The following is a 26,075-nucleotide window of genomic DNA, read 5'->3' as shown; positions in this document are numbered from 1 at the left end:
GAGTTACATGATAAGAGAGGATGGGAGTGTTCCTCTGGTAGCCCGTTTTCTACCCCACAGCTTCATTGTGTAATGCCAGGCATACACTCTCTGTCACTTGATGCAGAGATATGCCTCGCTTCTTGCTCTGTCCTCCCAGGCACCTCAGGGCTCCTGCTCCCCTAGGGCTTTCAATCTCTTCAGATGACCCTTCAAGGCTGATGTTAGCTCATGAGGCTGCACCGCTGCCTTGTGTGGCAGGCTGCCCCAGGAAACCAGCTACAGAAGGAGAAAACGTCATACTCCCCCATGTCTGTAGGGTAATACAGCCCTCCACACTGCAAACCATGGCTATTGCCATGGTGCTGCAGCAGGAAAGTGGCAGTTTCTGGTGTCACATTCCAGCCAGACACAAGATACCTCTGGCTTGAGTCTTTTTCAGCTATGGCTCCTGTTCTCTGCTGTAGGACTGAACAGTGTCCTCCTGTGTTTAGAATATTTGCAAGAAGACCTGCCTGCAGAGACCTTCCGCTTCCAACCAGAGTCACAATTGATCTGTTCACAATGGCTGGGCTTGCTCTGTCCCAGTGGAACGTGCTTAATTGTTGCCATTTAACCTTCTACCCACCATTTGTGACTGATGTGTGCTCACTGTCTGGGGAGAGCCAGGAGGGATATGGATGCACTCAGCCGTTTCCAGCTGCTTGTTGTTGGCACCCGTTGCAGCAGCTTTGTTTAAGCAGAGGAAGCAGATCTGGTTAGTACTTTTTAGTGGTGTTGATTCCCTTTTTGCCTGCAGCATTTCAGACAATGGCCGCTCTATGAATGTGCCAGAGTTGCAGGCTGTAATGATCTAATTTTGGGGAGGACAGTGGGGTGACATGCTTTACATTTGGCTGACTGTGAAGACTGTTTGTTGCACATCAGTGCTGCCATAGCTATAGCTGCAGCAGTCCTCCTCCGTTCACCTCTCACTGGCTTAGTATAGAATCATAGAATCACAGAATGGTTTGGGTGGGAAAGGACCTTAAGATCATCTAGTTCCAGCCCCCCTGCCATGGGCAGGGACACCTCGCACTAGACCATGTCACCCAAGGCTCTGTCCAACCTGGCCTCGAACACTGCCAGCAGTGGAGCAACTAGCACTTCTCTGGGCAACCCGTTCCAGTGCCTCACCACCCTCACAGTAAAGAACTTCTTCCTTACATCTAACCTGAACTTCCCTGTTTAAGTTTGAACCCATTACCCCTTGTCCTATCACTACAGTTCCCAATGAAGAGTCCCTCTCCAGCACCCTTGTAAGCCCCCTTCAGATACTGGAAGGCTGCTATGAGGTCTCCACGCAGACTTCTCTTCTCCAGGCTGAACAGCCCCAACTTTCCCAGCCTGTTTTCGTACGGGAGGTGCTCCAGCCCCCTTATCACCCTTGTGGCCTCCTCTGGACCTGTTCCAACAGCTCCATGTCCTTCTTATGTTGAGAACACCAGAACTGCACACAGTACTCCAAGTGAGGTCTCAGGAGAGCAGAGTAGAGAGGCAGGATCACCTCCTTCGACCTGCTGGTCATGCTTCTTTTGATGCAGCCCAGGACATGGTTGGTTTCTGGGCTGCGAGTGCACACTGCCGGCTCATGTTCACGATATCCCTTAGTGAAGCCATGTTGGCTGTCACCAGCCACCTCGCTGTTTTTCATGTGCCTTAGCATGCTTTCTAGGAGTATTTGCTCCAAGATTTTTCCAGGCACAGAGGTGAGACTGACTGGTCTGTAGTTCCCTGGGTCTTTCATTCTCCCCTTCTTGAAAGTGGGGGTTATATTTCCCTTTTTCCAGTCGCGAACTTCAGCTGACTGCCATGAGTTTTCAAATATGATGGACAGTAGCTTAGCAGCTTCATTCACCAGCTCCTTCAGGACCCACGGATGGATTTCATCAGATCCCATGGACTTGTGCACGTTCACATTCTTAAGATGGTCTCGAACCTGATCCTCTCCTACAGTGGGCCTAAGGTCTTCATTCTCACAGTCCCTGCATCTTCATTCCAAGACTTGGGCGGCACAGTCAGAGCATTTGCCAGTGAAGACTGAAGCAAAGAAGCCATTGGGAACCTCAGTCTTCTCCAGATCCAGGGTAGTCAGGCCTCCTGTTTCCTTCTGGAGAGAGCCCACACTATCCCTAGTGTGTCTTTTGTTAGCAACAAACCCATAGAAGTGTATCTGTGTGTAGCTCAATCCTGTCTGAACGATCTGTGGCAGGAGAAAGAAGACACACATGAAAAGGGGAAAAAGGTACAGGGGGACTTTACAGGAGGACGCCAGTGTCTAAGGAAGCCAAAACCACAAAGCCACAGTTTCTTGGCTTGAAATATATGTTTCCCTTCATTACAGCATACCATACAGTTCTAGTATTTGGCATATGCTTTTGGAGGTCAAGACCAGAATGATTTATGGAGACTGGCTAAGGTTTCCCTAGAAAGGACACCATTCTGTAGAATCACATATGTTATTCAGGAGGGGAAAAAGACTACCTGGAGCATTTCTGTTCTGCTTAAAACAGTGTGCTCCCTTCACCTTAGCGTTTATGCACGACACTCTTTCTTCTTGAGGTTGTTAGTCTAAATGGGCTACTTTTCTAGTGAGTCCATCTGGTTACCATACCCAGGCACAAGGCAGGAACAGCAGAGGAATCACTGAGTCTAGGGCAGATGGGGCACTGAGGGGAAGACCCCTGATAGTACTCTTAGTGAGGTTTTGCAGACTTATTTTGAGATGGCCTTTGATTGATTAATCTGATTCAACAAAGCACTGTTGACTTGATGAACATGCGGCTGGGTGCTTCAGTCTGAGAGAGGAGGGTCTTCCTTTCCTTACACTCTTGCTTTGCTTTTCTGCTAGGCACTGTATCTGCTGGGACAGATCTGAGGAGCTGTGTGTGTCAGATTGACTTGTGGGGCTGATGATGCTGGTTATAATGAATGCTCTGTGCGAGAAGGCAATGAAACCTCCCCTTCCCTCATATCCTCCCAAAGCCCAAATCCCCCCTTGCCATATAGGTGACATCGCAAATAAATCAACCTGTGATTCTCTCCTTTATCCATTAAGTGGCAAGCTGGGGGAAGGGAAGGAGTCTTGGTGATTTGATCCCTAGAAACCTCCCTCATTAGCATGGATCCAGCCACAGAAACAACACTGAGCTCCTGGCTCCTGGCAACTGTAATACACTTTTCCCTGCCTTCACTGTTAGCATTCCTGTTGCTGGAACTCCTAGGCCTGGTTTCTTGCTTCCATGTCAGAAGCAGGGCTTTCTCTTACCCACAGAGATGGCTATGTTGCACCCTTAGCGCTGGTGAGCAGCAGGAGCAGAACTTGGTAGGACTTGGCAGCCCAGGAGTAACTGATAATTTCTCTGTTGCTTTTGGAGGTGCTTGGGAAGAACATGACCAACCTCCACCTGGCTGGAATCCTTCCTTGGGTTCTTCACTCTGGAGAGCTTTTAGTATGACCCCTGGGTGACACCGTGAATGCTCCATGGGGGTTCCACATTTGGAGAGAGTTCGCAAGGAAAAGATTCAATGACCTGTCCCTGCTGTGGGCTCATCAGTTCTGCACAAACTCCCAGGAGCTGTGGCTCTTCACTGCAGAGAGGATGGTGCTCCCAGCTGTCACTGGTGGCCCAATCAGAAGGTGGTACCACTGCCAATGGACTGATTTCAGGATCCTGCAGCCCTTTGCTAAAGAGAAGGCCAAAAAGAGAGATCTGCTAGAGATGGGAAAGGGCAAAGGTTATTATTAAGAGCGAAGGTGACAGCAGAGACCCAGGAGGTAACCATGAACCTGCCAAAGCAGGGACATTCGGCGGGCTTTTCTGTATCTTTCAGTTTGGCTTTAGGTTTGGGGAGGTCCCTGGTTTTTGGAGAGAAATGTCAAACCAGAGATCCGCAAAGTCTGATGGGTGGAATAAAAAGCCTCTGAGCTATCCCATCAAATGCTCTAATTTTGGCCAGTTACAGGGTTCCCATGCAGGGAATGTCAGTCATTTCCTTTCCTCACAAGGAACTCGTCAGATGGAGAGGGAGTGAAGTGAAATATTTGGAGACAAGAGATGGAGCACATGGAAAAATTATGTTTCCTGGAGTCCTGGGCATGGCAAGACTCTAGAGAATTGTCAGTGAGGGAAGGAGCAAGACAAGAATTAGTTAACCCCTAAAACAAACAAGCTGTGAGGAAAGCACCATGTGAAGAATGATGATACTGGCATGGCCTGCAGCATATCCTCATAGCAGTGCCAGCCAATTAGCCCGTGTGTGCACTAACCCACTCCCTGCTGTGGCTGTCACCCTGGGCATTACTATAGTGCTTTATTAGTCCTGCCTGACTCTTCCTATGAAATAATAGAAAGGTTACCCTCTTTACACATTCCCAGTTGTTTCCTAGTCTGCACCTTACCTCCAAATCTGCTGCTCCCCTGGTGTTGTTGCAGTTACTTTTCCACCCTTAATTCAGAAAGAAAGGGTTGTAATGGTGACTGTTTTTCTGGGTAAAATAAGGAAAAAAAAAAGTGTTTTCCCAGCTGTGTCCAGAAAAATCCAGACATACAGAGGAAAATCCAATAAATTATTAACTCAGTCTTTCCATCTGCTGATTATGGTGTTTCTAGTTGTTTTTTTTTCAATTGCTAGCTGCCTTCTCCCTCATGGAAACATAGAATCTCTATTTGATGTGAAATGCAATGTCCTGAGCTATTTTCTGGCGAGTACGTGGATGATGGCCTATGTGTGGTTTTCTGCCCTTTGAATGAGGAGAAATAAATGGGAAATGAGTTTGCTGTACTCATCTCCCTGTGAGTGGAGAATAATGAGAAAGAAAGTACATTTATAGGCAAGATATTACAGAGTTTATGCATTTACAGACCACTGATTGCAATACACTCCTTTTTTTTCCTGAGGGGGTGGTGTGGTGAAAGAGGTATTTTCAGCTGTGAAGGTTTGACCCATGAGGTTAATGTTTGTCTTATGAAGTAGTGGGAAGAGGCTGGTGCCAGCTGCCTGGAACAGGCACTCACACAGCAATGCTGTGATGCTTGATCCATGCATCCACCTGGTGCTGTCCTGGTGGTGAGAGAAAGCACCCTGTGGCCCCACGCTGTGATGGGAGGCAGGTCTGATCCATGGGGTATGGTCATAATATTGAGTTTGGTTTGCTGCCCTGCTCCCGCTCTGGTGATCAAGGGACTGCTTGACAGGCACACCTTGGCAGCCCCTTCACACTCCATAACCTACCCATTTTCCTGTTTATTTAGCTCCTGTTTTGCACCCAAGACCTCTTGCGAACAAGCAATCCACCATAATCACTTTTTTGCCTTGGGTCCCTGTTTTAATACACGACATACCCAAACTTGGTATTTTCAATACCAGTACCTAGGCAATCTCAGCTGACAGGATTACCAGAGCACCACTGGCCTTGTAAAGCTCTAAGACAACCCCAGCAACTGCCTGTGCCACTTCTCACACAACTCCCCCTTAACCAAGCTGTGAGATCCAGCCATCCCTCGCGGTGCTTCCACGCTGCTACCTGCCACAGCCAGCAACTTCTGATGTCTCCTCTGGTCTCCTGTGCCCTGTTTGCCGAGCTGAACCTCAGCCCTGCACCCCGGACACTGCTGGGCTGCCTGCCTGGTGCTGGCTCCCTGCTCCCATCGCAGCCCTTGGCTGGAGGATTTGCAGCAGCTTAGCCACTGAACCAGGCTGGACATTGCTCTGGAGCTGACTGTTTGCCATCTTCACAGAGGCAGACTGCTAGGTGCCTCCTCTGGCTTTTCTTTTTTATTGGTTTATTTTTGTTCTAGGTTGGGCTGTGTCGAAATACATACTGCACACTCAAACTCTTAAGCAATTCAGAGTGCTCTGTAGATGTGACAAGCCACTCTCATAACTGCTTAGCAAGACACTAGTTTTTGTGTCAGCTTTTGCTGACTCTTTTTTTTATTTTTTTATTTATTTTATATGTATATAAAACTGTAAGCTTAAACCAAGCCTTTGGACAAAAATACAGACGTCCTTCATAAATGCACTAACCCCACCCCATTTCTTTGCTGACTGTCTGTTCACAGTAATGCTCTGAGATTTAATATCGCCCTTGTGACGATATTGATGGTGTAAGAAATACTGCCTTCCCTTGTCCAAATTTCAGGATGAGTGGTGCCAAACCCCAGGACACTCTTCTGCAGTGAAGCAAACCTACAGCTAGATGCCAGCGTGGCAGAAGCTTGCAGGATCAGCCTCCCCTGGGGGTAGCAAATGCTCTCCTCTCCCAGTCCTACGGCACAGAGCATAGTCACAGCAGCCTCAATGTCTGGGTGATTCAGGCCAGATGCCTGAATCCGAGAAAAAAACTCAGATTCTTCTCAACTCAACTCAAATAGGGGAAAAATAACCAAACTGGAGTGCAGCAGCCACAGCCACCACGGAGGTGTCCAGGGCCCCTCGCACGGGGCAGCACCGTCCTCTCCTCAAACTCAGCTTTCGCCTCCTGGCCCATGGCGGCACTACCTCAGCTGTGCTGGGAGGAGGGACGCAGAGCACATCACCTCCTCTGAGACCCATGTGCTGGGTGGCTTTTTTCTTCCGCTGTGTTAGCCAGCTCAGATGTGGCACAGATGGGGATCTGCAGCCTGTGCCCCCGCGCCAGCTCCCGGGGACTCAGAGGCGCCTGGAACAGATGGGACCAAACCCTGCCAGGCCAGAACGTGCTTGGCATCACAGCCCTGGCTGGGGAGAGGTGAAGCCCTCCAGCACACCATCGTGCATGTTGGCCATGGATGTGGGCATGGGGTTGCATTGCAGGATCAGGCTGCTCTTGTGGGTGCTGGGCTCAGTGCTGGCACACGAGGCAGAGGCAGACCTGTGGGCCCGCATAGGGACCCCTTCAGGACCCATGCCAGCCGTTTGGGGGAATGGAAAGCCAAGTTTTCATGCAACTCTGTTCCCAGAGGACAGAAATGGCTGGATTGGAGGGCAGGAGGCAGATACTATGCTGCTTCTGGGACGTGTGGGTGAGCACAGATTGCAGTGCTGGGGAGAAGACAAGCTGTAGGTAAAGAGAGGGATGCCTTCTGAGATACAGGGTACACCAGCCTGAGGCACCCGGATGACAGAGGCAGCCTCCTGCAGGGTGGCATGGATGGAAAGCAGGAGCAGCGCTGCTCGGGATGAAGCTGGAGGTGGTGAGAAGGAGGGTGTTCAGGTTTGGAGGAGCAGCATGAACTCTGTGTGCCACAGCCCTGTTGGGAGGAGCATCGGTAGATGCGGCTGGATGGAGCCTCCACACGAGCTGGAAGAGCCCAGGGATGGTGCTGGCACCCCTGTCTTGCTGCCAAACAGGGAAAGGTCCGGGCAGGGCGCATCCTGCCAGAAATCGATTTTCTAATTTTGTTTTCTTGTTCTGGTGCTGTGAGCTGGGAGGCCAACGGGGAATAAAGCAGGGCTACGCTTTCTCCTGGGCTGCAGAGATGCTGCTGTGGCCGGGTGTGGTACACTTATGTCAGTGACTTCATGGTGATGCACTTCTACCACTCAGACGGTCCAAAGCCTTTCGTAACAGCAAAGCAGCAGGAACAACCTTGCCTTCCACTTAACACGAAGCTTTGTTTTTCAGTGCAGGAGAATGAGCAAGCATAAAGTGCTTAGTGAGACCTGGTCCTTGCTCTATATTGCTCCAGAAAGCCTATCCTCAACTTTGGTGGTAATGAAATAAAGCTTTCAACTGCTGCTGAACAAAACGCAAACACGCTGGAAGTACAGAAACCAACATCCTTCTTTATCCAGCCTGCCAGCTACTTGTGTAGCTAACTCCGGTAACTGGGCCCATGAGATTTCGGAGTGTTTTCTAATGCGCGGCTTCCGATGGGGAAACCCCGCTTTTATTAAGAACAACTTACCGAGTTCCTGGTTAGAGAAACCGTGACAATGCGACTGTGTGCTCAGAAACCTGACAACACAGGAGAACTTGCAGTGAACTGTGGAGAAAAAAGCCCCAAGAGAATCAGAAATGAAAGATCAGTTTTGAATGTTCAGATGGGGTTACTCCGGAGACAACTGTGCGCTTTTGCTTTTTGAAGTCAGGCTGCGAAGGAAAGCCCCAGGGCTGGAAAAGCCTTTTGGGTTGCTTTGTTTTGTTGTTCTTTGTGGGGTTGTTTTTTGCAGCAGCAGCTGCGAGCCGCAGTGAAGGGATTCAGGAGCGGAGCAGAGAACGGCACGCCCGTGCCCCAGCGGCTTTGGTCGCGTCCCGGCGCAGCGCCGTTGCTGCCTGCGCCCTGTTTTTCACTCAGTGGCTTTACTAATCCTGCCGTAATTCCTCTTTTTTTAAGCCTTTTTGAGGAGCACGTGGTGCGCTCCGCTCCCGTCCCTCCGCCGCGCACCCCCCACACCGTGCTCCCCCGTTCCCGCCCCGGGGCCGAGCCCCGCCCCGCCGGCCTCGCCGCTCCGGCTGCTGCCGCCGCCGGTCCCGCTGCCGCCGCCGGTCCCGCTGCCGCCGCGCCGGGCCCGCCCGCCGCCGCCGCGCTGCCCGGCCCCGCCGCCGCCACGGGCCGGCAGGGCGCCACGGCGCGGCCCGGCCCGCTGCGGCCCGGCACGGCACAGCGCGCCTCGGCTCGCCACGGCCGCGCTCGGCCCGGCCCCGCGGGAGCGCGGCTGCGACCCGCCGCGGCCGGCGATGGGAGATGGAAGGAGCCGGTGGTGCGGTAAGCGGCGGCGGGTGCCGGTGCGGGGCGGGGGCAGCGCCGGACGGGGCACTTTGCTCTTCCATTTACTTTTCACTTTCCTTTTCTTTTTTTCTTCTCCCTTCTTTCCCGCCTTTGTTTTATTTTTTACCTTCTCCCCCCCCCCCCCGTATTTTCATTTCCTTTTTGTTTTCCTTTTTCTTTTCCCTTTTCCTTCTTCTACCTTTTCTGTCCCCTTTCTCTTTTTACCCTTTTCCTCCTTATCTTTTCTTCGTTGGGCTTTTTTTTTTTTTCCCCCCTTTTTATTTTCTTTTTATTTTTTCTCCTTCTTTTCACACTTCCCTAAAGTAGGAAAGCTCAGAGCCCGCTTCTGTGCTCATTACTGCTAGATCCCCAGAGACACCACCAACTGCAGCAGGGAGTATATGCTGGGACTCCCCACGCCAGGGCTGGGACCCCCAACTTGCATCCTGCAGGGTTGGTTTTGCTTCTGTCTCGGTGTAACTTGTCTGTGTAACAAACTGGCACTGTTGCTGCACTGACAAACTCTCTTAATCGTACCAAAATCTTGAGTTAAATGAGATGATGTGAAAAAGCCAGTATCTTTGGCTGAGGAGTAGCATTGTGTTTTCTGGGGAGGAGTGATGCTGAGGTGAATTCACCAAAGGTGTAAAGTTTTAGAACATTAAACACAGACAGGAACACTACTGTGCAACAGTGGTGTTATCTTCATCCTTGCTATCAGGGATGGGAGCTACGCTTCACAGTGGGAACATAAGCCGAGAGTTGTAATGAGCTTGAACTTTACTCAAACTCATCAAGGACGCTAGCTTCCCATACAGACGCAGTATTTCTGTGCCATAAATACCAATTACCTGGCTCCCACAGAGTGCCAGTTAGTACATTGTCAGGCAGAGCACATCTGTGTGTTACTGAAGCGATCTGGGCGTGTAACAGGCAACTGCAATTAATACTACTTTTGCAGCTTCAGTCATGCTTTAATTCTGTGTGTAGGGCCATTAAAACAGAGAGAGAAAGTCAAATGCAATATTTCTAATGAAACTGGTGGTTGCACACCCACTGTTTGAAGCAATTGTAATAGGCTGCTGCAAATCATCCAAGCCTTTCTGGTTCAGCTAGTAGAAAGAAAGTCTTTCTATTCCAAAAGCGTTTTCATCAGTCATATCCTTAGTTGATGTGTTTCAGCAGATGTTACCAGTTTAATGCTAGCCATAAATCTGACCTAGCTCTGTTGATTTACGCAGGCTGAGCTTGGCTACAGAGATGTGGATTTGGGGTTTGCCTTTGGTGGGAGAGAAGATGATGTTAAACCATGTAGGAGTCCTTGTGCAAATGCTACCCTTAAATTACACCCTTGGTTCATTGCAGAAAAGAGTATAAGAAAATCCTTTGCAGTAGGGATGATGTTAAAAACAATTCCAAGAAACTTATGTGGTGCTCTCTTCAAAACTTGATACAACAAAGAAATTAGACTTCTTGATACATAAAGAAAATTCTCACACAACTTACCTGTGTGAAAGGGGTCCTCTTGTGCTATAGGTGCTTGAGCAGATTACCTGATTTACTACTGCCATTTCTATGCCACCAAATTGAGAAGGAAAAGAGCAGTGAGTATTCTAATGAACACATTAGTGTTTGTTGGTTTTCTTCTCAACAAGAATTCCTTCACTCTTGTCAAGCTGCATAGCTGAAAGACCTGGACGTCGTTCAGAGTATTCCTCCTTCCTACCTCCTCCCCAGAATGGTCCTTTCTATTCTTGCCCATGTTACCAGGCAAGTTTGGCATTTGTTTTTGCAGCTTTGATTTAAGAGACGATTGGGGTTTGATTCCTGTGGGATGAAGGCAGCCTGTCTGCGGGAGTACTGTGGACCAGTGCCACAGAGTGTCTCTGCAGACAGGCGGTTGTTTCCCTTGGCGTTCTCTGAGCCAAGTGCTGGGAGCTCCAGGGTTGGGGCTGGCGGTCAAAGTGGCACAAATCACTCCCCACACGTGGCCATTGGTGCAGAGGAAGGATGCTTTGGCTGTGGCTGATTTCAAGCTGATTGCTTGAAATGATCCCTGCTTCATGGAGAGACAGGCTGGCAGACGGAGCTGGGGTGATTTTTTTCTGAGGTGTTGCATGTGTTCCTTTTTGGAGTTCCTCTGTTTAGTTGCAAGGAACAAGAGGGAACAAGAGCGTGGGGTACTACTGGGTGCTGGTTTAAAGGTGATTTAGAGGTAGCACAGTGTAGTGGCTTAGGGATGGGAGCCCAAGGAAGGGAGGGAGGTGGTAGCATCTAAAGGGTAAGATGAGGTGGGTCCCCAGGGTGCTGGAGAGCCATCTGCCAAGCTGCTGTGCTCTGGCTGAGGCTCAGCAAACCTGTGAACTTCTGCCAAAACTCAAAGGTCGGGGCAGTCAGCCACCAGCTGGAGTATCCCGCTCCATGCCAGCTCTGCGACGTGGTCACTGGGGATCCCCGCGTGCAGCAGCTGGTAGAGTTGGTTGATGTGAGGCTCGTGGGCTCGGCAAGAAGAGCTGCGAGCAGCATCCCTAGGCCCAGCAACATGCACCATGTGTTCTCCTTGAAGGGGCGTTTCCTTGCAGCCAGTTACGGATGGAAAGCTGGCTTCTGTTGGAGCAGGGATTTCACCATCTGGCTGTTCCATCCAGACCCCCTCCATGACCTGGGGGGTTTGTCACATCGCGGTGGGTTGTGACACTGTGGTGAGGTCCTTCCCTTTGGAAGTTTGGCGGAGAGAGGGTGTGGTAGAGAGCTCCTCTGGGTTGTCACCGTGCAGAGAAGTGGGGCCACAGATGGACAAATTTAGGTCTTGAGCAATTTGTGTCTTAAGCATCTGAATCAGTTTCTGAAGGGATTCATGTTCTCTGGCACCCATGGTAACAGAGGCTGTTTCCAGACCTTTTTCTTGTTTGCACTGAGATGAGGTTGGGGAGGGGAGTAGAAATTGTATGCTTCTGTGGGATGAAAAAGCTATTTGAGAGCAGCTGTAAGTATCTGCCTGCCACTTTCAGTCTGGCCATAAGTGTCCTGTTCCTATCAGGAATGGCACTGTCTGAAGTATACTTCTTCAATATGTTTACAGGTGCTTTTTCTGAGCATGGCCCCTCCTTGCTCTGAGATGCCTCTTGCTATTGTGCCAGCTTCTGTCAGAGATACAGGCTTCTGGGATGCTAATGCATCTGAGCATTTTTTCTCTGCATTATAGAGATGAGCAAGGCGGGTTGTGGATGGGGCTTAAAAGCAGGGTGGAGTGAGGGCTAGCCCTCTGGGTGTGGGCTAGGTTGCTATAGGGTTGAATCAGGAGTCTGAGGAGCTCAGGTATTATCTAGCCCTTGAAGCTTGAATTGCTTCTGAATTGACTGTACTTCCTGGATTCTGTGAGCAAACAAACCTGCTGGAGCACCAGATCAAGCTGTCTGTCAGAGCTGGGGCTCTGCACTTCCACCTCCACTGAGCTCCTCAGCCACTGGCTATGGCTTGGGAAGCGCATGGTGTTTGCCATGGCTTGCTCTGCTAACTGTACAAGAAGATTTTCGGTGTCATGACTGCTGGGCTAAGCCACAGGAGAGGAGGCTGGAGCTGGTTTTTGAGGATGGGTTGCTAAGGCAGAAACACACTGCTCACTGTCACACTTGAGGAGGCTTTTGTGTTGCAGCCATAAGCATTATTTTTGACACCTGGTGAAAGGCAGTAGTTTAGAAGCAGTAAGAAAACAACCCAAATGGCACAGATTACACAGTGCAAGCCTCCCTTTTTGCAGAAGCCATGAATGGGGCTTGCTTTTTCTTCTCAGTGTGAAATTGCACAGTGAAAGAGGTGGCTTATCTCCAAAGTGTACTCATTATTTTTTTACAACAGTTTTCAAACAGGAAGTGTCACTGCGGTAATAACCATGTCTTCCAGCTTGAACAAATGCCAAGTGCGATGGCAAGATGCACTTAAGCCTTGGGTACGGCTGCATTTCAGCGTTAACAGAACCCTTACTGGGAAAACCCTTTTCTCAAAAGAAAACGAATTCTAGTACCAGCGAGTTCTGGTTTTCATCAGCTTTCTTGGCTGTGGGCTCTCTGTGGCGTAATGAGTCAAAAAGAAGTGGTATTAAGTTCTCCACCAGTGGGAGGACACTCGTGCCACCTGGCCTAGTTGTGCTGCTTGTGGGGGATGTTGTGTCACCTTTGGTGTGTTCTGCCTTCCTGCCACAGCTGAAACTGCCTGCTGTCTGAAACTGCCTGCTCTCCCCTGGCCGTTTGTGGGGCCGTAGCTGCCTGAGAATGCTGGTGCTGGTACTCCTTAACTCACACTTTCTTAGCAAGCAAACACACTGCTCTTGCAACAACATATTTTCAGTCCCCCAGCGCTTGCATAGCAGGAGGCATACGTGAAATTGGGTGGTGTGACTTCTAGCTTCTGCCTCTTTTGTGCCAGGGAGAAGGTGGCTCAGACTGAACTTTAGTCAAGTTTCTGATCTGAAAAACTTCTATTAACTCTAGTTAAGACTCAGAACAATTTAGGTGAAGGCTGTAAAATTAATTTAAATATGTGATATGAGATAATCTTGCAGGGTCAATGAACTATGTCTAAGTTAGAGGAAGATATAGGTACCCCTTCTTGCATGCTCTGTTGCTATGTTGTAGCTCTACAGTTTGCCTTTACCACAGCGGAAATGCAGGTTTTTACACCTTTGCAAATGTAAATTCTTCCAGTCACTCTTAGGTAGAATGGTTTGGGGTGCGGGGTTTATTTTTTGTTTGTTTTGTTGTTAGATTTTACTGTTCATTGAAATTGAAATGCAAAGAATACTTTGGGGTACTATCTTAAACCAGGTTTGTAATACTGATTTGGAAAAGGAAAGCTCTTCCAATATCCCATCTTTATTTGCGTCGTAAAAACAGTGTGTATTTAGCTGGACCCAGAGAATGTAGAGCACATGGGAAAGGATGCGCCCTGCAAGTTCTCAAGGCTCTGCAGATGTTGGCTTGGGTTTTGGAAAGAATGTAGCTGCTTAAAGATACAGAGGTAACTTCTGGTAGGCTCATGAGGCACGCTTAGGCACATCCAAATTTTAGCTTCCATGGAGCTGAAATCCATGTGAAGCAGACCTGTGGCCTGGCTGAACATTGTCCTACCATCTGAGACACCTAAACGTGATGGAGGTGTGCTACCTGCTAAAAAGAAGCAGTCTGTCAGTTTGCTAAATATACTTAGAACATATTGAACAAAAAAAGTAAGTGCAAGATGTCTAGTACGTGTGCCACTGAATTATCTGAAAAAAAAGATGTCTTTGTGCAGTTTTTCTTGCATCAGGCCCCCATCCAAATGCTGTTGTACATAACTCAAGAAAAATACTTGCACTATGGCTTTATTAAAAGTTTTGTGTTTTTTACTATCTTTGTGTTTTATATTGAAGAACATGGTGGTTCATGCAGTGGGCCGAAGCTTACTTCTCAGTGGGCTTGCTTTGATTCTTGCGCATACCTTAGACATAAAGCATAGACATCCATACAGCACACATCGAAAATCACTGACTTGGCAAATCAAAATGCTGAGTGACCTTTAATGGCAAAGTGTAATCATACAGACTTTGAATTAATATGCTGTTCACATTCACACAGTTACAGCTCAGGCACTGTCAGCCTTTGCATAATAAAAAGCATTTAATTCAGTATAACAGCTGACAGCTTCTTAAAAACTTCAACCAAACAGCAAAGCAAACATTTCTTTAAGGGGAGAAAAACTCAACTGCAGGTGTAAAACAAGACGACCAGTTTTACCTGCAACTGCTTGATACTGCTGGAAAGGCATCCCTTTTTTGTCACTGTTCCCATGCCTCTTTCTAAGCAGCAACTCTTTTGCTTCATTTCTGAATTGGGTCTCTTACCAGACACTGAACTTCTGTGAAGTCTGCCTTTGAGCAGGGAGAGCAGTGCCGATGGTATCTGCGCCCTTTCAGTGTTGCTCTCTCCAGCCTGACCACTTCCCGGGAGGCTGCTCCTGGTAAACACATCCCGCGGTGCCGGGGGTGACATGGGCAGCCTGCAGTGCCACAGTGCCTTTTGGTGAATCCCTGGGGTGAAGATGTGGGGTGTGCTGCACTGAGGACTGAGGAGTGGAGCTGGCTGCACAGTACCAATCCTGAGGTCTGCCTGGTCCAGGGCCATGACAAAGCCCTCTGAGCAGGTAAGAGTGGCTGGCTGCACTGGTTTGGACCCAAGGTTAGTTTAGCCCAGGAGAATGGACGTGGTTGTGGGTATCAGCAGATGCCTGGGAAGAGTTCAGCTTGCAGATTCACAAGAAGGGTGTGATTTCTACGTATGTTGAGGATTTGTATCCCTTGAGCTTTTTTCCACCCTCCGTTTCATCTTCTATAGGGTTTTGGTTTCCATGACAGTGCTTTGCAGGGAGGTCTGTGGTTTTGACTGCAAACTGTGCAAGGAACTGTCTCCTGTTTGGCGTGATTCTGACTCCTAACACCTTCTTTTGATGTCCTCTGGCTGTTGTATTAAAAGAGATTGTAAATCACTGATTGCTCTTTGCCTTTTTCAGACTGCACGCATCTCTGCCACGTGTCTCTCAGCTGCCTCTTTCCTTCAGCTGAAAAGTCCTATCTGACTTGGTTATCCCTTTATATAATGCAAACTTCTCTGATGGACAATGGCAATGCCCTCACACAAGCCCTTTCTTTCATCCCCCCCGCTCTGGCTGTCTACAAGTTTCCCTGCAACTCTTTGATAGTTAGGAATTAGTTTAAAACCCAAGCTGAGATTTCCTCTCTTCCAAAACCTTTGTTAGCATTAACTTTTGGCAGCTCCAGCTGAGATTTACCCATGCAAAACTCCTGTTCTTTTGAGTCTTAATCTATTTTACTGAATCTTTAACTTAAGAATTGCAAACACATGTATTAGCATGTGGGAGTGTGTGTATGAGGAATGTGACCTCATACACAAATATGGTGTATAGGGTCACATGGAAGTAAAACTACAAACCTTGCTAGTGGTCTTTTGGAGAGCACCAGCACTCTCTGCTCTCTCTCTGCACTGTCGGGGTGCTAGCTTTCACCAGCTAGCAAGTTTATTTTAACTCCAGATTTCTGCATTTCATCCTGTTACTTAGGAAAGTGACTTAAGAAAACCTCAACAGCAATAGTATTTTCAGAACAATTAGTACGACCTGTCAAAAGCAGCGAGGCTTGCTAAACTCACGCCTACAGAGGAATGGTTACAGCACTTAAAAACAAGGGCTGGCCGCTGGTTGTACCAGACCGCTGCCCCTCTGTGACAGCAGAGGCAGAGCTCGCAGTGTGTCATTCTCTAAAGACTTGATGAGCATTGCAGCTTGACTCATATGCTCAGGCTAGTTCCATTACCAGTTACTGTATTTCTGTCACTTTCCACAGAACCTCCCAGGGTGCAGAAGATAAGATGAAGGTAGGTATTTAAACACCTCCTGAGAGCATAGTCTCACTGTATCAGTGTGTATGATGGGCTGCTGAGAGGCATTTGGCTATTTTGCTGCTAGAGATGTTGGTGAAGCAATGAGAATGGAACAAGTGTGGCTTGGGATTAGATACGGCCCAGGTGTGGCTGTGGAGTCCTCCATAGGATGCCATAGGCATCCTGCAGAGACTTCTGCTTCCTTGCAGTAGTCCTTGTGGCATCTCCCTGCTAGCCCCTGCGAAGCTGTCAGAAAGCGCTGTGCCACCAGTGCAGGGGCTGCTGGCAGGGAGCTGGCACCTATCAGCTGCACGGCCAAGGGGAAAGGCGGTCAGCTCTGGGAAGAGGAGGTGTGCACATGCAAAAGTGTGCAAAACAGGGGCTTCCCTGAGGCTGCCTCATTAGCTGTGGAGATCCCCACCCCAACTAGCCAGTTCTCTCCACGTTTTGCAGTAAGACTAGAAGAATTGGAGTAACGCTGCTTTCTGCAGATAGAGCGACTGGGTTTTATTAAGGAAGATTGCAGGGGTCGCCCTGAGGATGCTTTGACCTCCGTGTCCCAGCTCACAGCCCTCTGTGAAAGGTCCTTAGACCCCTTCCTGCTGATGTTTTCCTTTTGCATGACTGGTCTCATGCTGTCCAGCATTTTGGCTGACTCTTGCTCCCTGAAGACTTAAGCTTGGGCACCCATCCCATTCTGCTTTTTCCCAAGGTCTTCTGTGAGGAGTCAGTCTGTCTAACAGCATCTGTCCTCTCAGGGGGTCTGAGAAACCCCAGACTGACATTTGCCAGTTAATTATGTGCTCCTTTGGACACTTCTTCCTTATTAGACATTTTCAGGGAAAACACATGACCTGGAGAGTGAATGCTTCAGGAGGCATGGGTTCACCCTGGCTCTTTGTGCTCAGACTGGCATGTTCCTTTACCCAGCAGCCATGGACAATGCCGTCTCCTTCCATTGGGACCCGCAGAGATGGAGCCCAGCTCTCCTCTTGGCTCAGCTGCAAATGGTGGTGAGGGAACAAGACTCTGATATTCCTTAATGAATGCTTTCTGGAATGTCAGTTTTTAAAAAAAAAAACCCAACCCAAGAAGAAAACAGCCCCCAAAAAAGTCCCAGCCAGAACCTCAGTTAAATTCAAAAGAGGATGCTTTGGTGCTTTCCTTCCATGGAGAAAGAAGAAGCATTTTCTTCAGGCTTGTATGAATCACCATGCCTGTCTAAAAGACACTGGGGTTTTTGGAGGCAGTTTGAGGCAAGCTCAGAACTGGAGCTGAAATTGAATTCACCCACAGAGAGACACTGTGCTTCAGGAGAGGCAGCAGCCAGTTCTCATTGTGGGCCTGCCTAAAGCCACCTCTCAGGGGTAATTGTGGCAATAGTTTCTCCTTGCAGCCATTGACCCTCTGCTCCAGTTTGCGTGTTCAGACAGCAGAGCAGAGGCAGTGTGCATGCTTCATGCCAGGCTGTCTTATCTGTCCCCGGCAGCTCCCTCTGGAGGAGCAGGATCCCTGAGGTCTCAGCATCCTACTGCTGTTCAGTTCAGAGCCCAGACACGTATTCAGCGTTTTCACTTCCTGTGCAAGCCTGAAACCACCACAAGCACCATGGGCATGTCCTAAACAGTCTCTTGCTCCCCCAGCAAGGGACAGAAGGCCAGGGAGGTGGGGCCTCTTTTGACCCATGCCAATGCCTTGTGCGAAACTGGTCCAATGTGCTGGCAGGAGGCCTGAGGGGTGAGAACTGCCGCATCCAAGCTAACCTCACAAATGTTCTACAGAATTCATCTGAGAGGCAAATGCAGCCTCTCCAGCACTCCTAACCAAGAATTGTGACCCAGAGAAATAGGCTTGATCAAACATGTTCAAACAGGCGCAAAGCACTGCAAGAGTGATGAACGAAAGGGCAGGAACTCGCTGCTGCTCTGCCCAGAGCATAATCGGACTGAAAAGCAGCGTGTGTGTTGCTCATAAGAAATATATGTACAGCTGGGCTGATCTAAGGGTATCGATGCTCTGAGCAAGCGTCACCCTGTCCGGCCATGGCAAACACCAGATGCATCAAAGGTGGTGGTTAAAGCCCTCTGAGGGGAGCGATTATGAAATGAGTTGACCTGGATGCAGATTTCTTTGCCCTTGAGCTGAGGGAGAAGGCTTGAGAGGAGTTTTGTATGCCTTCCAATCTTGCTTCTATTTAATCCTTGCTAATGCTGCTTGGAAAGTGCTGTGGACATTTGTCCAGCCCTCCTCTGGGCTTCTGGGTTCGGAACGTGATGACTTCTGCAAGGTTTGGGTGAGTGGCAGATTCACAGAATCACAGAGTGGTTTGGCTTGGAAGGGACCTTAAAGATCATGTAGTTCCAACCCCCTGCCATGGGCAGGGACACCTCACACTAGACCAGGTTGCTCAAAGCCCTAATTGAAAGAAGATTTTCTGTTCTGTCTCAATCTTCTGTTTGGTGTCTGTCCCATTTCTCCCTCCACCCCATTTTTTTTGGTCTCTAAGGAGGGACAACAGTAAAGCAATAGTCTTAAAAGCCAGTTCTGACCTGGTAGCATCCTCATTCTCTTCCCCCTCTTGCTTTCTCTTTTTAATATCTGTTGTTTGGATGAAATATCATAAATGTATCCTTTAAGCCTGGATCTGGAGGCTCTGAACTGTTTTACCTTTACACGTCCTTATAAGTGCTCTGACAACCTAAATAGATGTTAGGTTCAGCTGTTCCCTTGCACAAGCCAGTATCTGCAAATCTCATCAGTGGTGCTGAGTACTTCAGAAGATCAAGTTACCCTTTCAGATGCATTCTCCACTTAGGCACCTAACTCCGGTAAACGCTGCCCCATACACCGGAAAACCATTAATCTAACCAGTAATTTCTGCCTGTTACTGAATGATGCATAGGGTGCTGTGAACCAGATTCTTCTTCATTGCTTTGTGGTAAGGTACAGACAAATACAGACCTCTGGAAAATGTGCTTGCTGGCAGGGAAGCTCTGTGCAGCATATGTCTGTGAAGTCTCGAAGAGCGGGGATGAGGGATGGAGATGCTGTGTCCCAGAGGTGTGTAGATGAGAAATTCTTGACTGCTCAGGAACTGGACTGCTGTGTCCATTTTATTTTCCATTTCATTCATCTGTGAGTGGGATTCGGCACGAGCTAGTTGTTCAGTTGTCCCATCCCTTCACATTCATCTGGGTAGGCTCATTTTTTGCCTGGCTCTGTAAGGTACTCCTGCCCACGCTATTGCAGACTGAGAGCCTCCTCCTGTGTGCTCAGTCCAGGTGTTCCTTTTCTAGCCCTTCTTGCCCCCCTTCCTGTGAATGAATGCAACCTTGTAAAAGCAGGGGAGACATAGGGGCTTCTTCTGAGCTTGTTTTATCATGCTTGTGGTAGTCATCTTTGTGCTAGGAAGCCCTACATTTGTTTCATCACATTTTTTCCCCAAAGTATTTGGTAAGCTAGTGTTAGCCTACCAAAAGTTAGCTCCATCAAAATACCCACTGCAACCCCAGTGATGAATAGTTGGGCCAGTGAGTGGTAAATAAATATATTCAAGATCCCTGCATAAGGTCTACTGCTCATTTATTACAGAGGTGTAAATCCTGCAGAACTGGCACAATGCAGAAAGGTGGGAGAAGAAATGAAGGTAAAAGTCCAGGAAAACCTGGAGCAAAACAGTTACACGGCATGGGGCAAGATAGTTGTTTGTCAGTATGCTCTTGGATGAAAATGCAGTTGTTGGAGAGCTAGCCTTGGAAGAATGTGTAGATTTGTGATGCCACACATCTCTGATTAAAGAGTCTTAACTGTGTGTTCCTGTGAATTATGTGTCTCCTGTACTTTGAATTTCAGTTTGTAGCTGACGCTTACCCTAAGGTATTTGGTGGAAGTGCATAAACATTATTATTGTCCTGGGGGGCAGAATATTCCATCTGGCTTCTCTGTTTTAGAGTATTTTTTTTAAGCTAAAGCCTTCGCCATTTTGAACCATGAAGTGACTTGCTATGCTGTAGTAATTGGCTGCCTCAAACATAGGGCATGAATATAAAGGTCACTGAAGAGTTTATAGAGTTAATGATTTATTTCATCTGTCACTTCAGACAGAAGAATTACAGGCTTCATCTTGCCCAGCTGGGAGGAAACTTAATGCTGACTGCAGACAGGTTCTGCATTACAGTTTATTGCTGGTGTGTGCTTTATCTTGGAGATTTGATTTGTCCCCACCTGTTCAGAAAACTAATTTTAATCGTAGTCCTGCAGCCTTTCTCTCCTGGGAAACTGGACCTTTACTGTGTCAAACTGCTTGTTATGAGTAGGAAGCAGTGGGAAGGTGCTGGTGGCACCAGGCCTGGGTGGCACTGGATCCATCTGTCCCCCCAGATACTCCCCTGCTAGCCTAGAGGACCATCCTGTGCCACTTCCCTGCCTACTGGCCATGGAAGCAGGTTTGACTTGTGTGGTATGGCCATAAAAACAGGTTGAGCCATTGTCCTGATCTAGATGGCCGTGGTCAGGTGTGAGCTGCCCAGCAGGGACCCACAGACAGCACTCATCACACGTTTGCATACTTCATTATCCTTTTCCCCATTTTTGATTAGCTTTGTTGTAGCCCTTGCACTTCCCCTTCTCCATCTCAGTCTCTTCCCAAAGAAACAGCCTGCCCCATTTCTGGTTTTCCCATGGGTCCCAGTTTTGCAACATGCATGCTGAAATTTGCTATTTCTGATACTATTGCCTAGGCATTCTTAACCCTAACTGGTATTACTGAGATGGTTGCCAAGTGCTGCTGGCCTTGCAGCAGGTAAGCCTGCTAAAGATGTGAGGGGTTGAGTGTTCTGACATCACTGCTTAATAGTGAGATGCTTGGGTTTGAAGACAGAGACGAGAGCTCTTCGTAAGCATTCTTGAGTTGGCCAGTATCTGCTCTGTTCATCTTGGTGGTGATAGAGTTAAATGAACACTTTGAAAATCCTATCTGACAGCCCACCTGAAGGGATTTTATGTTTCTGCTGCTGTTTTTTCACTAAAAGGTAGATAAGCTTTGTTTATTTTGACTCTACAGGCAGAAGCACTTGTGTGGGATAATGGTGTATCGGCTCATGCCCAGACTGTTGCTAAGGCCAAGTATGAATTTTTATTTGGCTTGGAAGAAGAGAAGCCTTCAGAAGTGGGTAAGTGCTGTTTATTACTTTCGTGTGAAAAAACACACCAAATCTTTCTTAAGCCACGCAGGAAAGTTTTGCAGAAGCTGCTCCCCGATGACCCCATGAGGGCTCCTCACTGTGCTACGCTGCCCTTCGCCAGACCACAGTTTAAGTACCAGACCAAAGGAGGCTGCAGTTTGGCCCCAGAAGATCACAACAGTTCCCTGTCTTACACTCATGCCTTTCTCTTTGGCTCACCTGGGCCACCTTGATGTGACAGTGGGGACTCGTGCTGGAGGCATGGTGAAGGGAGTCCCAGCGCTTCTCTGCAGCAGAGTTGTTTCAGCCACATGTTCTGCAATTGCACATGCTGAAACAGGGCTATCTCTGCCTGGAGTTGCTTCCAGGAATGCTCTTCATGGTCTGCATGCTGCTCTTCCTACAGCCAGAGGTAGATGAGTTTTTAATTCAGATACTTGAGGTGGTACCTGAACCGCTCTGTCCTCTGTAGTTTGCAATTCAAGAAATCCAGGTGCAGTATCTAATGTTATTGCCTAAGGATCAGTCTTCTTTCTTGTTCTTTTCTTGTAAATACAGGACATTCTCTGCCTTTTTTTTACCAAGCTTAGAAGAAAAGAAATGTAGTTAATATACCTATTTCTCTTGCCTCATTGTAATTATCAACAATCCCTGCCCTCTTTGCAAAAGTATTTCCTCAGGCTGTTCTTGTTGCACCTTGATCCTTTCTAATTGCAAACTTTCTGGAATGTCACTTTTAATTAAAGAAGACTCCCTTCTTGCTGGAGAAGGGCAGCACTTTGTACAGAAACAAACTGTGTAGGCTCCTCCACTTCAGTAAGCAAAGGAAAAAAAAAAAACCCCAAGAACCAAAAAAAAAGCAGAACTGATGTCTGGAAAGTGTGTAAACAGTTTCTCCTTGGATTTTCTAAAGTTTGGTGTTCCACTTAGGAAATCCTAATTGCAGACTGGAGGGGAAAAAAACCCCAAACAAAATGTCCTAGTTTATGAATTTTAAACTTTTCTAAATTGCCACAAAATGTGCATCAGATTATTACATGAATCATGATGACCTCACTTCTTGTTTGGAGAGACACAGTGTGAGAACACTGTCAGCAGGCATTAGTACATTTCCGGAGATTGGCATCAAATAAAGTATTCTGTGTCTAATAAATCCAAGTGAATCTATTGTTATTACTAACCAAAACAATTATCAAATGTGATGGGTATTCTGAGCTGACTGAGTACTGAGCTCTAAAATAAATGGTGGCAAAGAATAAGCCAGATACCATGACCTCTGTATGTGCTTTTCTGTATTTTTGCTGTGCTGCTTCTTGCCTTATTCCTGAATCTCCTTCTGTTCCTTTAGTAATCAGAAACTACCAGTAGGGGCTAACATTAGTGACATGGGAGTGACTTCAAGGGCAAGTTTTCAAATATTTGACGGTGGATAACATATAACATTTGTGAATTGTACCTGAAAACTGGGTGACATTGTGCCTGGCCTCATGCTGTCACAGACAAATGTGTCGTCCTCCTAGTCCTCCTTCTCCTCCTCCTCCTCCAGGAAGATGTTTGACCACAATAGATAAATGAGAGTGGTGCTAGCCTTTCTATGTTTTTTCATCAGGTCAGCAGGTTTTAACCACTTATTAACTGAAGATTAATGAGGATGGGGCGACTGAGGGCACAGTAACACAAGCCGAAGGCTCTGTACGGGAAATCATGGCTTCTTTTGATTTGACATATGTCAAATATGTCATGGCAGATGTTTGGGGGGGAAGCAGCTATGCCTAAAAGTCTCTCTGTTCTTCTCTGTGTTAGATGGGAAGGGAAAAAGCATCACCAAAAATCTAAACAGACCTTCTATGTTCTAGAATTGCCTTTACAGGAAAGAAGATGTGCTTTTTGTGGGTCATAGTGTGAAAGATTTCAAGCAAATGAATGATGGGGGCAGGGGCAGGAGGAGTACTGGTGTTTAAACTTGAACAAAAGAACAGTTTGTCACCATGGGCAGTAAAGCTGAACTTTAATTTATCTAATCCAAAGCAGTTCACCCGTGCCTTTGCTGGCCTCAGAAACTCAGACTGTAACGTGTAAGCGGTTGAACGGCCTAATTGATTCTGCCTCCTGGTTTATCCTTTCCCTTTCGGCCACAGCCATATTATTGAAGCTCTGCTGGATGATGTTGAAAGTATAAATATTTTAATTGGGTACTAAAATACTTGCATGGGACAAGCCAAAGAAGAAAAAATAATTGGGGGTGACTGTAGCAAACATTTCTGTTTGCCTAGATGGGAGATGGCAGACTTTGTCAATAAGCTGCAGTGCTGATTTTTACCTTCCAGGTTGAACCTTGTGGTTATTTTCACAGGTGAGAGGAGGAGAAAAAGTTAGATGCCTGTAGAAGAGGTGTTTCACGGATGATATTCAAATGCTAATAAAGCTGCTGCATGAAAAACAACTCCTCCTCATTTCTCTCCTTCGCTGCACTCAGTCTGGTTTTATCTGGGATATTTGATCCCTGATGTACTCATGTGCTCTTGTCTTTACAGCGTGATGCCTTTTGTCTGGCTCCTCTCCTTTCCTACCTGTTGCCCATTCTCCTGCCCTGGAGCAGAAACAGGTCCAGGTCCCAGGGACTCTCACCTCATTGTGGGGGGGCTTGGGGCCACACGTCTCCTCACAGACCCCTGCTTGTGGGGCTGCTCCTTGCCGCCATGGGAGCGGGGAGGGTGCTCCACGTGCCGCCACGCGCCCGATTCTGCCTGTGCGCATTCCTTGGCGAAACCCCAGCCTTCTGCCTTCCAGCAAAAGAAAATGTTTTTTAAAAACTGAATTTGGCTGGCTCAGACAAGGCGTCTTCTCAGCCTCCTCCACATAAAGGGCGCTTGTTGTATATGGAAACATACCCTCCTCTGGAGCCGGCCGTGGAAACAGTGGTCTCTATTGAGCAGTCTTATCTTTAGGCTTGGGCTTGCCACAGAGTGCTGATTTTTATGACTTTGCAGTTAATATATTTAAATCTGGGTTGTCAAGAAAAAGTCTTGACAACGTGACTGAGTCCTAAAAAGTGATTCCTTGGGGGAAAAGAAAGGGGGATACTACAAAATAATTAGTTAAGTAAGCATGAAAGCCAGGGACCCCATAATTCCTGTTATATAAGAAAATAAATCCAAGACAGTTGTTAGGAAGAAACTAGCTTCTTAAGACTCAGGAACAGTCTTTTCTCTGATGCTTCTAGGAGGATAAAGCTTTCACTCCTCCTGTGTAACAGGGGGGTTAATCTTATCCCTCACAAAAAAGCCGTGTACAAATAGTCCCCGGGTTGCCACGCAAATCTGGTCTTTTCCAACAGCTGCTGGAAGAAGCTTGCTTTTGAGTTCCTGGTGAAACAAATAGCTTTTGGAAAGCCTGCCTGTTCTGTATACAGTGAGGTGTCATGAGGCAGCTGAGCTCATTTAACAGCTTCTGCCAAAAGAGATGGTCCCAACCGCACTCTGCTGTTGATTGTCTCATGCTAGTTCTTGTGCTCATCCACCTACTTAGCAAGCTCAAGCCAAAAAAACTGAGTCATGGCAAACCCCCAAACAATGCCAAAAAACCCCAATTCTAAAAAAACAAAGGTTTACTTTCTCCTGGCAATGTCTGCTGAATCACCTCTGCAAGGGTTCGCGTAGTGCCAGAGCTGACACATGGAAGAAAAGGAAATTCATACCTTAACCCATGCAGCATACCCATTCCTGAATCTGAATCATGGAAATAATTGCTTTCGCTGTAGCTTCTTAAATTTGTTTCAGGAGCAAAGGAAGCACAGAATGGCTGGTTTTTGGTTTTTTTCCCCTCTTTTTTGTTTTGTACAAGCAAAGCCTTTTTGTGGCTGATTTAAACAGCCTTAAGAAAATTACCCCACTGACTTCCTGTAAAATGAGTATCACTAACGTAATACATTGTTCTTTGCTTTTCTGTCTGTCTTCTCTGTGTCACTTCACTTGTGGCCAGCTCTGCTGCTTCCTTTTTGCATTGCATGGAGGTGTTACCTTCCTGGTCCTCGCTCTGTAAGCTGCCTTTAGACCGCATTCACTCACATGTTGCATCATTCTCATGCTAGCCCAGACTGCTGACTGTAGTCTTGCCCAGTGCTTCAACTGCATCACTTTCCATTTCACTGCACCACCCTTTGTCATGTTTTCATCTCTTGATCTTTTCATCTCCAGGCAGTCCTGAAAGTCCAGGCTCCCTGGTCTAGTATCTTCCTCTGCAGCTCTGCTTCCTGAAGAGGTGCAGAAAACTGCATTTTTTGGGGGTTGAGCGACTGCCTGATTTTCACATTCATATTGCTTAATTACAGTGGACAGAACCTGTGAGGACAGGTACATCAGATGTGTATTTAAGAGTATGTCCTGCAACATCAAAGGAGCATGGCCAGCAGGTCGAGGGAGGTGATCCTGCCCCTCTGCTCTGGTGAGACCCCACCTGGAGTACTGCACCCAGCTCTGGAACCTCAGCACAGGAAAGACATGGACCTGTTGGAGCAGGTCCACAGGAGGCAGCAAAGCTGATCAGAGAGATGGAGCACCTCTCCTATGAGGAGCAGCTGGGAGAGTTGGGGTTGTTCAGCTGGAGAAGAGAAGGCTCTGGCGAGACCTTGTAGCAGCCTTCCAGTACCTAAAGGGGCCTACAAGAAATCTGGAGAGGGACTTTTTACAGGGGCATGTAGTGACAGGAGAAGAAGGAATGGCTTTAAACTGAGAGTCGATTTAGACTAG

At 47.7% G+C, this 26,075-nt stretch overlaps 1 protein-coding gene and 1 long non-coding RNA gene across 3 annotated transcripts in view; one reads left to right on the top strand and one right to left on the bottom strand.

The window, feature by feature from the left end:
* The first annotated feature begins 8,435 nt into the window (after window positions 1-8,435).
* PSD3 (pleckstrin and Sec7 domain containing 3) overlaps window positions 8,436-26,075 on the top strand; it is a 112,031-nt gene continuing 94,391 nt past the window's right edge. Inside the window, exons 1-2 of one of the 2 annotated variants that reach the window (XM_030470601.1) lie at window positions 8,436-8,711; window positions 21,207-21,315. In XM_030470601.1, the coding sequence (XP_030326461.1) occupies window positions 8,691-8,711; window positions 21,207-21,315 (130 nt within the window). In that variant the 5' untranslated portion in view covers window positions 8,436-8,690. The remainder of the gene's footprint in view (window positions 8,712-21,206; window positions 21,316-26,075) is intronic. The other variant, XM_030470602.1, reaches the window with a different exon arrangement.
* LOC115601085 lies at window positions 14,246-24,345 on the bottom strand. The gene is made up of 2 exons (XR_003989225.1): window positions 21,547-24,345; window positions 14,246-15,205 (listed from the first exon to the last, which is right to left on the bottom strand). It is a non-coding gene; the product is annotated as an uncharacterized LOC115601085 (long non-coding RNA).

Source organism: Strigops habroptila, chromosome Z (assembly GCF_004027225.2).
Source record: "Strigops habroptila isolate Jane chromosome Z, bStrHab1.2.pri, whole genome shotgun sequence".
NCBI classification, from domain to species: domain Eukaryota; kingdom Metazoa; phylum Chordata; class Aves; order Psittaciformes; family Psittacidae; genus Strigops; species Strigops habroptila.
The sequence above is the reverse complement of the archived record's forward strand: the minus strand, read 5'-3'. Positions and strand labels throughout refer to the sequence as shown.